At 44.3% G+C, this 13,512-nt stretch overlaps 1 protein-coding gene across 1 annotated transcript in view; it reads left to right on the top strand.

Annotated features, from left to right (window-relative positions):
• SLIT3 (slit guidance ligand 3) overlaps positions 1–13,512 on the top strand; it is an 811,806-nt gene that overhangs the window by 748,044 nt on the left and 50,250 nt on the right. The window contains exons 29-30 of the mRNA XM_075068072.1: positions 4,771–4,864; positions 12,600–12,737. Of these exons, the coding sequence (XP_074924173.1) occupies positions 4,771–4,864; positions 12,600–12,737 (232 nt within the window). The remainder of the gene's footprint in view (positions 1–4,770; positions 4,865–12,599; positions 12,738–13,512) is intronic.

Raw genomic sequence — 13,512 nt, forward strand, 5'->3', positions numbered from 1 at the left:
CTAGAACAGCGTTTCCCAAAGTGTGGTACACGTACCCCTGATGGTACGTGAAAGGGTTTCAAGGGGTACGCGGCCCGTTCACCCAGGCTGGCAGCGGGCTGAGCTGGGTCGGTGGCTCGGACTCCAGGTGACAAGGGGCTGGCAGCGGGCTGAGCAGGGCTGGCAGCCGGGACCCCAGACCCATGGTTGGCTGAGCGGCTTAGCCTGCTGCCGGTCTGGGGTTCCATCTGTCAGCTCCTGCCAGCCGGGATCCCAGCTGCTGGCCCCGCTCAGCCTGCTGCTGGCCCGGAGTCCCGGTCACCCAGGCTGGCAGCGGGCTGAGCAGGGCCGGCGGCCAGGACCCCAGCTGGCAGCAGCATGCCAGTAAAAATCGGCTCACGTGCCGATGCAAACCACGGGTGCACGTTACCGCGGCTCGGGCAATACACTTGCCTTTGTGGCATGCACAGAAGTCATACTGATGGATAAAAGATAAAAGTGAATAACTACTTGTAGTAATCTAAAAATCATAGCAGGTACATACTTGGTGTGTATTAATATACAAAATTTCTCTTTCTGTTTCTGTTAAATCCATTTACAATGGATCGCTGGCTAAAAATGGCAAGTTTGAAATGTACAAAAGAAAATTATGAAGGAAATACAAATGTTAGTGAAAATTATGCCGAAAAACGCCATGATATGGCTACATCAGACAATTATGATGACAAAATTAATGAACCGTGTGATCCATCTGTAAGTGTATTGAATGTATCAGCTGCAAAGAAAATGAAAAAAGCCCACAAATATATTGAAGAATATCTGAAACTGGGATTTTCATGGACTGGCGATGAGGTGGAGCCTGTTCCACTATGTGTGATTTGTTATGAGACTCTCGCAAATGAAAGTATGAAACCATCCAACCTAAAACGCCATTTCGATAGCAAACATAAAGAATATGAGGGAAAACCTGGAGAATAGTTCGAAAATAGGCACAAAGATCTACAAAAGTCCCAGAAAACAATTTGTAATGTGATGGGAGGTGAAAATGGGAAAGCTTTGGAAGCGTCATATAGTATGGCGTACTTACTTGCAAAGTCCAGAGCTGCTGGAGTGATTGCCGAGACATTCGTAAAACCTGCAGTCAAAGTAATGGTGCAAGTGATGATTGGCGACAAGGCTAGCAAAGCTATAGACCATGTCCCCCTCTCAAATAACACTACTCATCACAGATATGGCTGAAAACGTAAAGCAGCAATTATTGTCAAGAGTACGAAAGAGTCACTACTATGCACTGCAAGCGGATAAATCCACTGGTGTTGTGAATTTAGCTAATCTTTTGTTGTTTGTCAGATACAGTCTGCATAATGAAGTCCACAATGATATTTTGTTCTGCCAATCTATGCCAATACATAAAACTGGAAAAGCTATTTTTAAAGTTATTGATGACTTTATTAAAAACAGTGACTTGGATTGGAGTCATTGTGTTGGAATAAGCATGGATGGTGCCAGAGCCATGATTGGTTCGAAGAAAGGAGTTGTTCAAGCATGTATTCAAGCTGTTGAGTCAGAAGCAAAATCGAATCATTGTTGCATTCACAGGGAAGCACTCGCCACCCAGAACATGCAGGCAGATCTAAAGCAAATACTAGATGAAGCTGTGAAAATAATTAATTTTGTGAAAAGCTGCCCTCTGAACGCCCTTCTGTTTTCTCAGCTTTGTGATGAGATGGGCAGTGATTACACACAATTCCTAGTTCACACTGAAGTGTGTTGGCTTTTGCGTGGAAAAGTTCTGAGTTGCCTGTTTGAGCTGAGAGAAGAACTGCAAGTTTTTTTAGATGAAACCTTTAACCTGCTAGACCGTATACACAACTGGAAATGGCAGTGCAAACTAGCATATATTGCAGATATCTTTGCTCATTTAAACAACCTCAATCTATCCTTGCAAGGGAAACTCATATCTATATTCTACGTTCAAGACAAAGTGAGCGCCATGGTCGTAAAATTTAAACTGTGGCATAAACGTCTTAGTTGTCGTGAACTGGATTCCTTTCCATCTCTTCATGACTTAGTAATAAACTCGACTAATGAACTTGATAGTGATGTGTTGCAAACCGTGAAGCAGCATTTGGAAAGCTTGCAGAAGGATCTTCGTAAATATTTCCCTATGGCACCTATGAATGGATAAGGAACCCCTTTATCATCAGAGATCAGACATTGCCAGATAACCTCTCTACTTCAAAAGAAGAACAGCTCTTGAAGCTGGCTTCAGATAGTTTCCTGAAAACAAAATTTGAGCAAAATACACTGTCATCTTTTTGGATGAGGGTTAGCTCTGAATATCCAGCTCTCTTGGACAAAGCTGTCAAGTATCTTCTGCCTTTTCCCACCTCATATTTGTTCAAGATTAGATTCCCTGCACTGGTTGGCATCAAAACAAAAAACTGAGATCATTTTATTGGCGTGGAGCCCCATCTTCGCCTTAAGATCACAAATATCAAGCCAGATATCTCAGCGATAGTGTCTGGTTAAAAGCAGTTCCATCCCTCACCCTGAATAGTTTGGTTTGTACTGAAAATTTTTCAATACCGAAATAGTAAGTATTAAAACTAGTGCTTTCTTCACTAACCTAACCAAACCAGCGTATTTTAATTTCAGATTGATACGAATTCACCATACAAGCTGTTCTGCCAGACTGTTGATTTGCTTCTATTATTTTAATTATTTTAGTACTATTTCTATATGTAACTATTATTTCTATTAAAAGTTTTGTTTCTACTGTATGTAATATAATTTTGTATTTATTTCTAATAAACATTTAATCCAGAATGAAACGAATTAGGAGTGTGTTATAAAAATGTGACTATCACCCTCCCCCCACAAATTATCTTCACCGGAGAAGGGGTACACTGGTAAGACAAATGTCTCAAAAGGGGTACGCAAGTGTTGTAAATTTGGGAAACACTCATCTGGAAGAAGGGCACAAATACTAAATTTGTGTGTTCTGTAATTAGATTTCACCAACCAAGTAACAAGTGTGAATTCCTAAAGCACTATAACTGTTACCGAGGAGTCACAGAGTGTCCCCTGGGGCACTCTGGTCTATCTTGACACTGAGGCAAGCCTGCCTTTGTGATAGATGGTCCTTTACACCAAACATCACAGTATTTAGGTTACTCCCAGTCCCAAAGGATCAGTCACCTAACCCTGGTCAATTAATTGTATCTCAAATCTCAAACCAAAGAGATAAGACTGCCTACAATGGCCTATCTGCAACTGCTCGTAGCAAATATCACCAGTGGCCAGAGATGGGACACTGGATGGGGAGGGCTCCGTATTACTGGAACAATTCATAGGGGTGCATTAGCCAATGCCACCTTTTCCCTAGTCATGCCTCCTATACCATCAGCTGGGAGAGAGGAAGTGTTGAAACAGCTACAATGGATCTGAACCACATGAGGGGAGTCCCCATGCAGAGACATTTTTCCAGGGACTGGGTATGCTGGGCTTTGCACCACTGTGCACAGGTGGAATAGCACATAGTTGGCCAAAGCGGGGCCCAGGGTTGGAGCCACAGCACAGAAAATATTGACAATATTGCAGGCTGTTGTGTTAGATTTTGTTGCTTAATAGCTGTTGTACCTAATTAAGTATTTTATACTACCCTGTACTTGCAAGGATTAATCAGAGGATGTCCAGAGAATATTTATCTAGCATCACTTTTACAGTTTGGTAGTTACTTTCAGAGGATCTGCGTGCACATGCACATGAGCATATGTATGTATTGCGCATGCCTATATCCTTGAAATTCTGCAGATGCAGTCTTCCAGTATTTCTGCAAAAGGGGCTTTGGGACTGGATTTTGTTTGAGGATTTCCATACTAAGAATAATTGACCTGCTCATTCCCTTGAAGAAGTTTGTTTCAAAGGCAAAGTTTATGCTCAGTCTCTGGCAGGATCTCAAGTCCTGAGTACTGAAGTGTAACCTAATTATTTAGGGCTCAGAAGAAGGATGGTTTTGAACACTCTGGAACTGTTCATTATTAAAAGTTACACAAATCTAAGGAAATGCACTGGATTCTACACACAGTACCTAGAAACAGCTGAGCAATGCTTGCATATAAGGAACTTCTATAGAAAACAGTATCTTGTATGAGTACAATAGAGTCAGTGCTCTTCTTGTAAATAGTGGGGGTTGTGTAATTATGTGCAGCCCTAAAGCTGTTTCCTGTTATTGAAAAGCCATTTTTCTGAATGATGTCAGATCGTCTCCTAGGACAGTAAAGGATCAACTATGACTAGAATATCACTTGGCGTGAAAAGTTTAAGGACTCTGTTAATGTGCATATCCACTTTGTATGTCACTGGCTTTCTGTGACACTTGCAACTTGGGGTCAGGAACTGACCCTACAGTCCTTACTCTGGCAAAACTCCAGCTGAAGTTGAGAGGGCTTGAGTAATAGGTCTTTTGAATCTGCGCTGTAAGTTTTGTATGAGATAATTATTGCATTCAGTGTAGCTCAGTTGCTAAGGAATCGCTAAATGTACCTAGAATTGGACTATCCAGTATTGTGCGAGCCCACCCTTATTTAGTCTGTCCTGCCATCATAACAGATACTGTCATGGGGCTTCCTCTTGAACTGGTGGATCACCTCCATTTAGTAAGACCTGTAGTCACAAGAATTGGTGGGTTTATCATCCCTGGACAGCATGGTTAGAGCTGTTTCAGCAAAGCCAATGAGCTGTGTTGGTAGCAGATGTGTTACGCCTTGTTAATTTTCTTTGCCACAGGTGAACTGTGTGATGAGGTGATCAACCACTGTGTTCCCGAGCTAAATCCATGCAAACATGAGTCCAAATGTATCTCCCTTGATAGAGGATTCAGGTGAGTGTCTGTGTATCCTTGTCTTCACGTGTTGGGCCAACTGACTACAATGCAGTCACACTTGTGATGAGTTTGACCTAATGAGCCAAACTGAAAAGTAGTATGTGTGAGGTGGTGTACTTCAATTTTCTTCTAGCTCCTCAGAATTTGTTATTTTATTCCAAGAATAATTAGTGTGCTTCCAAAGCAGAGTAACTATTCTCAAATAAAATCAAGCAAAGGACAGCAGTTACCGTTTCAAAAAACCTACCACTTGCCCTAGATTCCTCAGGGGACACAGATTCTCTAAGTATTCCCTGTAGTAAAACGGAAAATACTGAGGTAATGGGCAAGGTTTTAAGGGTGGCCACTCTATGTGCAGGCTGACATATCAACATCACTTCTGCTATTCTCACATAACAGGAGTCTTTGGTCCTCCCTTCTCCAAGGAGAGCAGGATTCACCACACTGAATGACCTCCACGTGAAGCATAGCACAGACTTCAACACATGGTGATTAATTCTGGCAATTAATCATGTAGTAATTGTAACGCTGCTGTTGTGATTGAAAAAGCGATCACACACTATAGTGTAGCTAACAAAAAATACAGCTAAAATTGTCCGTACCATATATTTTATTAATATCGTGCTATTTAGGCACAGCCCTGACCAGATGGCAGAAATGAACTGAACATAAACAGATACATACCTATTTTCAACAAAGACAAGATATCCCTTTTCCCCTCCCTCACCTCCAAGATTTAGGAAAAACTATGGCTAGCCCCTGAAAACTGGATGCCTGGATTAGATTTGCGCTCCTTTCAATGTTAGGCATAGTAAGTCTTGTCTTTGGAATGTCATTCTAGATGGATACACACTGCATTTAGGAATGGGGAAATTGGAAAGAAGGTCATCTGATTGCAGAGTGTGGTGAACTAGTCACACAATCAGTCCACGCTGGTGTTTCCAGTACAGAAGATACATAGATTCATGCATGGTTCATTCAGGTTCTGTGTGTCTTTGGTATTGGAAATGCTAGTGAGCACTAATAGGATGCATAGTTCATCACACTTTTCAGACATATGACCTTCTTTCCAATGTATGTTTCCACGTGACAGTCTGCCCATGTTCAAAAAGCCCTCCCTTGCTTGAATGTCCAGCCAAACAACAAACAGTTTAGGAAACTGAAAATAAATCTTCTCAATAATAGAACGAGTTATTATCATGGCCATATGCAGAGAGATCTGTCTGACACTCCCCAGTGACACGCAACTCCTATAACAAGGCTCACTTCATGCATTAAAAAATCCCATTGTAATTCTCCTCTGGCACTCAGTCAGTTTTTTAAAAATCACATTTAAATCAAGAGGGAAAGGCTGGTCTTGTGTGTCTAAAGCACAAGGCTGGGAATCAGGGGATCCGGATTCGGTTCCCAGCTCTGCTATAGACTTCCTGAGGAACCTTGGGCAAGTCATTTCCTCTCTCTGCACCTCTTTAGCTTAATGGGAGTGATACTGACCTACATCCCAGAGGTAAAGTAAAGCTTAATGTCTATAAAACATCTGGAGAATCCTGGATGGAAGGTGCTTGAGATGTGTCTAGTACTAACATTCATCATTGGCAAAGATAGGCTTCCAGAAGAAGTTAGCAAGAGTGAGCGCTTCTACTTACTATGCTACTCCTGAGAGCATTCTGTGCCAAAAAAATTCAAAATTCTGCGCACAATATTTCAAAATTCTGCAAATTTTGTCAAATAAATGTGGAGGCTCCAGCATGGCATTGGGGAGCACAGGCCACTGGCTGCACAGAGGTGGGAGATCACCGTGCAACTCCCCCCTTCTTCCTCCCCGCCGCCAGGACACTGACTCAGTGATGAGGCTGCACCCAATCCTGACACAGCGCAAGGTGCAATGGTAATGGGACTCTGAAGAGAGGTCCAAGTGAAGGTGGTTGGGGCTCAGTGGGGGAGGGTGTCTGAGTGTAGTGGGAGATAGAACTCAGCAGGGAGGTCTGAGTGCGGGGGACTCAGTGGAGGAGCCAGATGCTGGGGAAGTGAGGCTCAGTGGGTTGGGGATCCAGATGCTGGGGGAGTGGGGATCCGGGTGCGGGTGGCTCATTGAGGTGGTCCAGGTGCAGTGGGAGTGGGGCTCATCGGGGGGGTTCTGAGTGCTGGGGGGGTGAGTCTTGGCAGGAGGGTCTTGGTCTGAGGGAGTCTGGATGCACGGGGGTTAGGTGAATGGGGGTGCAGCTCCCTGTACAGGGATCCCTCCCCCTGAAGCTGAGGAGCGCTGGGTGCAGGAAGCAGGCAAAGAGGGGAGTTTGCAGAGCTTCCTGCAGCTGGGGGGAGAAATCTGGGGGGTGTATCTGATCCAGCCCCGGATGCTGTACAAGGGAAGAGAAAGTCCCATTCTCCCCAGCCCATCAGGGACTAGCAGATGAGCAGGGTAGGAGCCACCTGCTGGGTCTTCCCCAGTCCTGCCTCCTGACCCACAGAGATTTACCTCTCTGTAGGCAGCCCTGGTCACCCAAAACATACTGCTTGGGAGGGTCGCATGACTGCTTTTGTGGCTTCCCTTTGCTTCCCCATCAGAAAGCCAGTGGCACAGAATTCCCCCAAGAGTACTGTGCTGTTAATAGGATAAGTCACACCAAACGTTCAAAAATGGAGCTCAGCTGTGGGAGTTATGGGAAAACACCCCACATACTATAACATGAGAAAGAGTGAGGAGGTGGGGAGATTTCAAGAAAGCATATGGGGAAGCTGAAGCCAGCTTGCATGCCCAGCCAAAGCTGACAACATAGCCACCTTACTTCCTTCCTGGTTGCTCTTTGATTTTGCCATTAGAATTGGGGAGATCAGAAAGAAAATGGAGAGGCCACAGAGCAGGGCATTTGCCCATTCCAAACTGGAGCAGGGGAAGGAGGTATATATGCTGCAGTAGCAATCTTGGCTTCACTGTTATCAGTGTCTAACTTAGCACGTGTTGTGGGAAGGGGCAGTGTCCTATGAAGCATCTAACATGCTTCTGCTTACTAAAAAATAATAAATGAGGCTCATGAATTTCAGGACAGTTAAAGGGAGTCAGAACAAAATTGTCAGGTAGCCACACTACAAACATATGTTCCTATAGCACTGGGTCTTTCAGACAGCTGAATGCACGCTATTCTCTGCTAACCAGACATCCCATGCAGGGTCATATGGCTTGTTGACAGGTGAAGGACTTTGGGAAAGAGCCTCTTCCAACTCCTGAAGGCAAGGAAACTGTTAAATGATTTAGGACAGTTCCTGAAGTAACCTCCTCTGAGTAGTACAATGATACCTGCAACTACCTGAGGTTGCTTCAGACATCCTCATTCAGCTAATCCATTATTTGACTAATCCATTAGTTGCAGCATGTTACAAGACAGAGGTAGCATGTCATTTCCTGTGCATGGTTCAAATTCTCTGAAAGGTTCCAAAACTGAACATTTATAAATTAACTCAAAGTGCTCGGTGTCATTAGAGGGATACTGCTGACTGCTTTGATCACAAACTTCTTTGAGGCAGGCTGCGAACGAGCCCTTCAAATTCTCTGTCAGGATGGGTTAATCAGAAGTCCCCCACTTAAGATAAAAGGGAGTTGTGAACTCACCCAGGTGCGGGCAGAGGGGTTTTGCTTATATTGTTAGTGAGGTGGGTTTGTGAGGGAGGAGGTGAGAGAGAGAGAAGGCAGAATACACACAAACTGAGAGAGGGAAGAAAAGAGCAAAAGACAGTATGACTGGAAAAAACTAGAGAGAGTGAGCTTTTGAGTCTGGTGTTAGCTAAAGAGACTGGGGGCTGTAAGCTAAGAAACTGCTCCTTTTATTCTTGGTTCCTCTTGTGTTCAGAGAAGCAGGGCTTTGTACATGCCTTGTAAACAAACAATTGGAATGTTCCCAGGGGCCTGAAATTTGACTAGCTGCTCAGGTTGAAAGGGTGCATCAAGTGCTTGGTGGGATAGCGCCAAATTATCCAGCCTAGAGGTGACAAAGTTAAAAAAAAACAACAAAAAAAACCTGCAAAATAACAGAAATTTCAGATTGGAAAAGAATTCTGTGCTTCTAAAGGGCACGGCCAAATCTCAGCGTAGGAAGCAAACTGACATATTTGTATGTGCTTTTGGCTGCACTGGCTTCTTTGCTGTTTTTTCTTTTCTTTTTTTTCCTTGAGCTAGAATTGCAGGTGGCTTTCTTCACTTCTAGCCTCCAGATCTTTATTGTGCTGTGATTATTAAAAGGCCAGCTTTCTGTATCCCAGACCAAAAAATTAGCTAATGCAATGAAATGCCTTTAAAAAATAACTTCAGGGAAGAAGCATGTTTTTCCACTCACTGTGGCTCTGTTAGAGCACAATATAAATATGCTTTATTATTCCGAAGCATGGAATTACTACCTGACAGCATGGAACACTGATTTAATGCAGCCCTGCAGAGAAAAGTGGTGGTTCCATCATTACCGTGATGGCCAATACACATCATAAAAGTGATACATGGCAGTTCTGAGTAAGGAACTGCACATCATTCATTATTACATCACTTTATATTAGGACAACAGGGATCAATAAAAAACAACAGGATTAAATGTTGCATTTCCCCCCACAAAGTCTTTAGATGAATGTTATTTGTTTGCAGATGTGACAGAAACATTGCTGAAAAACTTTGTTCAGCTCTTACAGAGTTTGGGGAAGGAATGGTCTTGGGTTTTGTTTTATCATCTCCAACTCTACATTATTCATGCTGTTCCTATAGCCACCAAGATGTATTGCATGCCATTAAGACATCAAGAGGTAGAATGTCAACTAAAGAGTGCCTACGTATGGCCGTTACCAGGACCCCTACCACACTGAGGGTGGAGAAGGAAGTTGGTGGATCTGCACAGCATCAGATCTTCGAACCTCAACCACCCCATGCCCTACTTCTTTCTGGCCCCTAAGGGCTGCCACAATTGCAGAATCTAAGTTATTAGATTCTGTTCTAGTAGCTACTTTTTCAGTCACTCACATTGCTTTCTCAGATAAGATTATTTTGGTTTCAGACTGATGTGTGTCATTTTACCCAGCTGCAGTAAGTGCTAGGTATGTTACAGATGCTATAGAAGGCTAGATACTATGGTGCTGGCTGCTTTACCAACCACGTCTAAGGATAAAACGTGCCATGTAAGAGTCAATATTATTAATACTTACAAATGCCTAAAAGAGAGAGGAGAATCATATATAGGGATGTCACAGGGTGCTCCACTCTCTGCTGCAGCGCCTCCTTCTGGCCATGTCTGAGGATTAGCACTGCGAGGCTGGTGCCCCTTCCTGTGGTTGCACTCTGTCACACTCGCTGTGTCTCACTCTCTTGGGACTCAATTGTTCCCGCTTTGTGGCTTGGCCCTCTGGCCAGATCACTGTAGTTTCCCCTTCCTGGGGCGGGGAAAACTTTGTGTTCTCAAAGTTTCTTGGGACCCACTGCCCCAGGCCATCTTTCACTGCCCCTTAACAACGCCACTACCTAGTGGCTGGTAGGGGAACCCAGGCCTGCCCTCTACACTGGGTTCCCACCCAGGGACCCTTCAACAAGCAGTTGAGGGCTGCACAGTCCAGAACCATATTGCTGTATCGTTGGGCTACTTCCTACCTTGCCTTCTCTCACCCTGACAGTGACTGCCACCTCTCTCTCTGTAGCCTCTTCTACTCTCAGCTACTGGGCTTTAAGTAGGCCCCTCCTGTTCCTGGCCAGCTGCACTTCCTCTTTAATTAACCCTTGTTACTCCCTGGCTCCTCCTTCAAGTGGCTCATCTAGCCACCTTAACCCCTTCAGGCCTTGTGTGGGACGGACACCCCATCATAAGTGGCCACTCCTGCAAAGTGTTGAGTGCCCTCAACTCCATTGCCCTCAATGGGAACAGACCGTGCTTGGCACTGCGTCAAGAGTGGGCCCATAATTCCCTGATGGGCAAACACTAAGTGATAATTAATCACATACAAGTTCTCATCAAGGAACAAATCTTAAACTCAGCACCCAGTAATTGTCCAGGGAGTAGAGAAATCCTTCTTCTACCATTCCTCTCATCCCTTCCCCTTCCCCCTCCTCACCCAGGATTATGGAGTCTCTCTGCAGAGATTTCAGCCTAATATCTGAAGTAACATCTTATAATGCACTTGGCCCTCCAAACCCCCTCTGGGGCAGGAGAGAACAGGACAGGGGTATCTGCATAGCAGTGGATCCTCAGGTGCCACCTCCCTTGGCTTGCCTATCCCTCAATCCTTCCTGCCCCTGCATATGTCCCCACAGAACTCATGTGGGTCGGGGCTTTATGCCACATGGAATACATGCCCCTACAGAACCTACCTATATCCCCAGTGGAGCTGCACCCATTCCAAAGGAACCTTGCAGCTAGGAAAGGAGGTTACTTTTGCCCTTAAGAGTGTGAAAGCTGTGATCGTAGCCACTCCAAGTGGGGTAATCCAGAATTCAGGGAGATACAAACCTGTGTGTTGTAAAATACACATGCACATTAAGAGATAATTGGGGCTCCTCCTTTGTTTTGGTTTCAGCGATATTCTTATTATTTTCCAGCTGTGGAATAAAATCCAGCTGGGAGAAGTGAAATGTGGTTTATGGACTAAAATGCCTTCAAGCCAGACTAAAATTTAGTGTCCACAGGCTAGAAAGAGTCTGCTCAACTTTCCAAAAAGGTCTGTTCCTGGCCTGAGACCTTGGATGCCAAATTTCAGCCTAGAGCACATTTTTATGGTCAAGTTACAAACCTCTGAAAATAGGGTTTATAATGGAAATGCTGACACAACCTTAACACAACAAACTTAACAACTGTAATAAAAAATAATAATAAAAAAGCCGACGCTTGCACTTTTGGTTGCATCCCATATAATTTCATTCTAGGAGCGAGTTGCCACCTAATGGCAGGAAAGTGGCATTGCATCAGTATTGCAGCAGGAGGTGTGATTTGGAAACATTCTGTTGTTACTGCGCCCTTAGAGTATCTGCCGTGAAAAAGCAAACAGGTGGTGGACTAAAAACTGATGATCACCTCCTTTAAATTTGCTTTTGCTTTTCAAAGTCATTTACATGATTTCATTTATGATTTGTGTGCACATTCTCTTTTGTCTGAAGGCTGAAGATCTCTCTGTCCCTAGTGGCTGCTATGAATGAAGCTCAAATCATAAAAGAGAAATGATTAGGATCCTCTTTTCCCATTCTTGCATGGACTGTACTACCTCTGCAATGTGTCTGGCCTCCATTGCCTGGGATCTCCCAGGCAGGCTTCCAAAATGACACTCCTGTATGTCACCTCTGTGCTCAGCATTCCTGCTGGGACTCAGCTGAGTAGATGCTGTTAAAAGTGGAAAGCAGAGTCCTTCTAAATGTTGAGTCAGTAACATGTCAAACGCTTTTATAAGCTTAGCCAAATGAACTTAGCTATCTCATATATCAAAAGAAAGCTTGTGCATGACCATGCAGTGCCACTCTTTAGCAACTTGGAAAAGAGAAATTATATGGTATAGTATTTGCTTTGATGCCCTAAGATGTGTAACATCAGCAGTTAAAGGAGCTCAAGCAGTTCTGAAAGTTAATGTTTAGCTCTTTCTTTGACTGTTCTAAGAGTGTTACCTCTGCCATTCTTATACCATGAACCATATACCTTGATCAAATCGGACGTTGACCTGTGTGTGTTATCACGATGGATGCTAGGGACGCAGCCTACTGATGGTGATCTTCCTTGTGTTTCAGATGTGAGTGCCTACCTGGCTACAGTGGCAAACACTGTGAAACCGACGATGATGATTGTGTGAGCCACAAATGTCGCCATGGTGCAGTTTGCATAGATGCAGTCAATGGCTACACCTGTGTCTGCCCCCAAGGGTTCAGGTAAGCAGAGAGTTGTGCTCATCATTCAAACTGTGTGTACTCTCTGCATAATATCTGGTCTCTTCCTACAACTGCTCAAACTAGCATCTAGATGTGGTATTTATCCATAATTTACTGTGTGAACTGGTGGCTCAGTGCTCTTAATCTTGCAGATGGGCTGGGGCCAGATACTCAAGTATTCTCTCCTTACTTGGAAAACAGAAAAGATCTCAGGGCCCGGCATATTGTCCAATACTCTGTTAGTATGTGAGCGACCTAGATCTCAGCGTTGGGCCAGCAGCAATGAGGAGAGCTTGGAGGGGTAGGAGAGGAGCTATCCACTCAGCCAGTAAATGAGACTGCTTTGTATCACTCTGCAGCGACCCCTCTGACAGAGGCACAGCAGTGCTGTCAGCTAAGAGGAATCGCATCAAGCCCAACTTGCCACCAACATGTGGGCTATGGAAGTGGGGCAAAGTGGCAGAGAAGCTGAAAAACGTGTACAGGAGGATGAAATGTCACTCTGAGGTGGTGGCTCTCCACGCTGTGGCGTACTAGAGCAGATAAAGGGTTGTGCTTACACATCCAGTGAGAGAGCTAGAGTTCCTGTTGTCACTTGCTCTAACAGCTGTAGAGCTCCTATATTATCTGGCCTTTCTAGGAAAGGGGATGATAGAAAGAAGCTTACTGTGATGGAAATCTGCAAACACCTAAGCAGGTGGGAGGGGTAAACACACTTACTAGGAAACCTGTACTTTACCCCAATAAACAGGGGGAAATGGAAAACCTGCTTGTG

Source organism: Chelonoidis abingdonii, chromosome 7 (genome assembly GCF_003597395.2).
Source record: "Chelonoidis abingdonii isolate Lonesome George chromosome 7, CheloAbing_2.0, whole genome shotgun sequence".
Lineage (NCBI taxonomy): Eukaryota > Metazoa > Chordata > Testudines > Testudinidae > Chelonoidis > Chelonoidis abingdonii.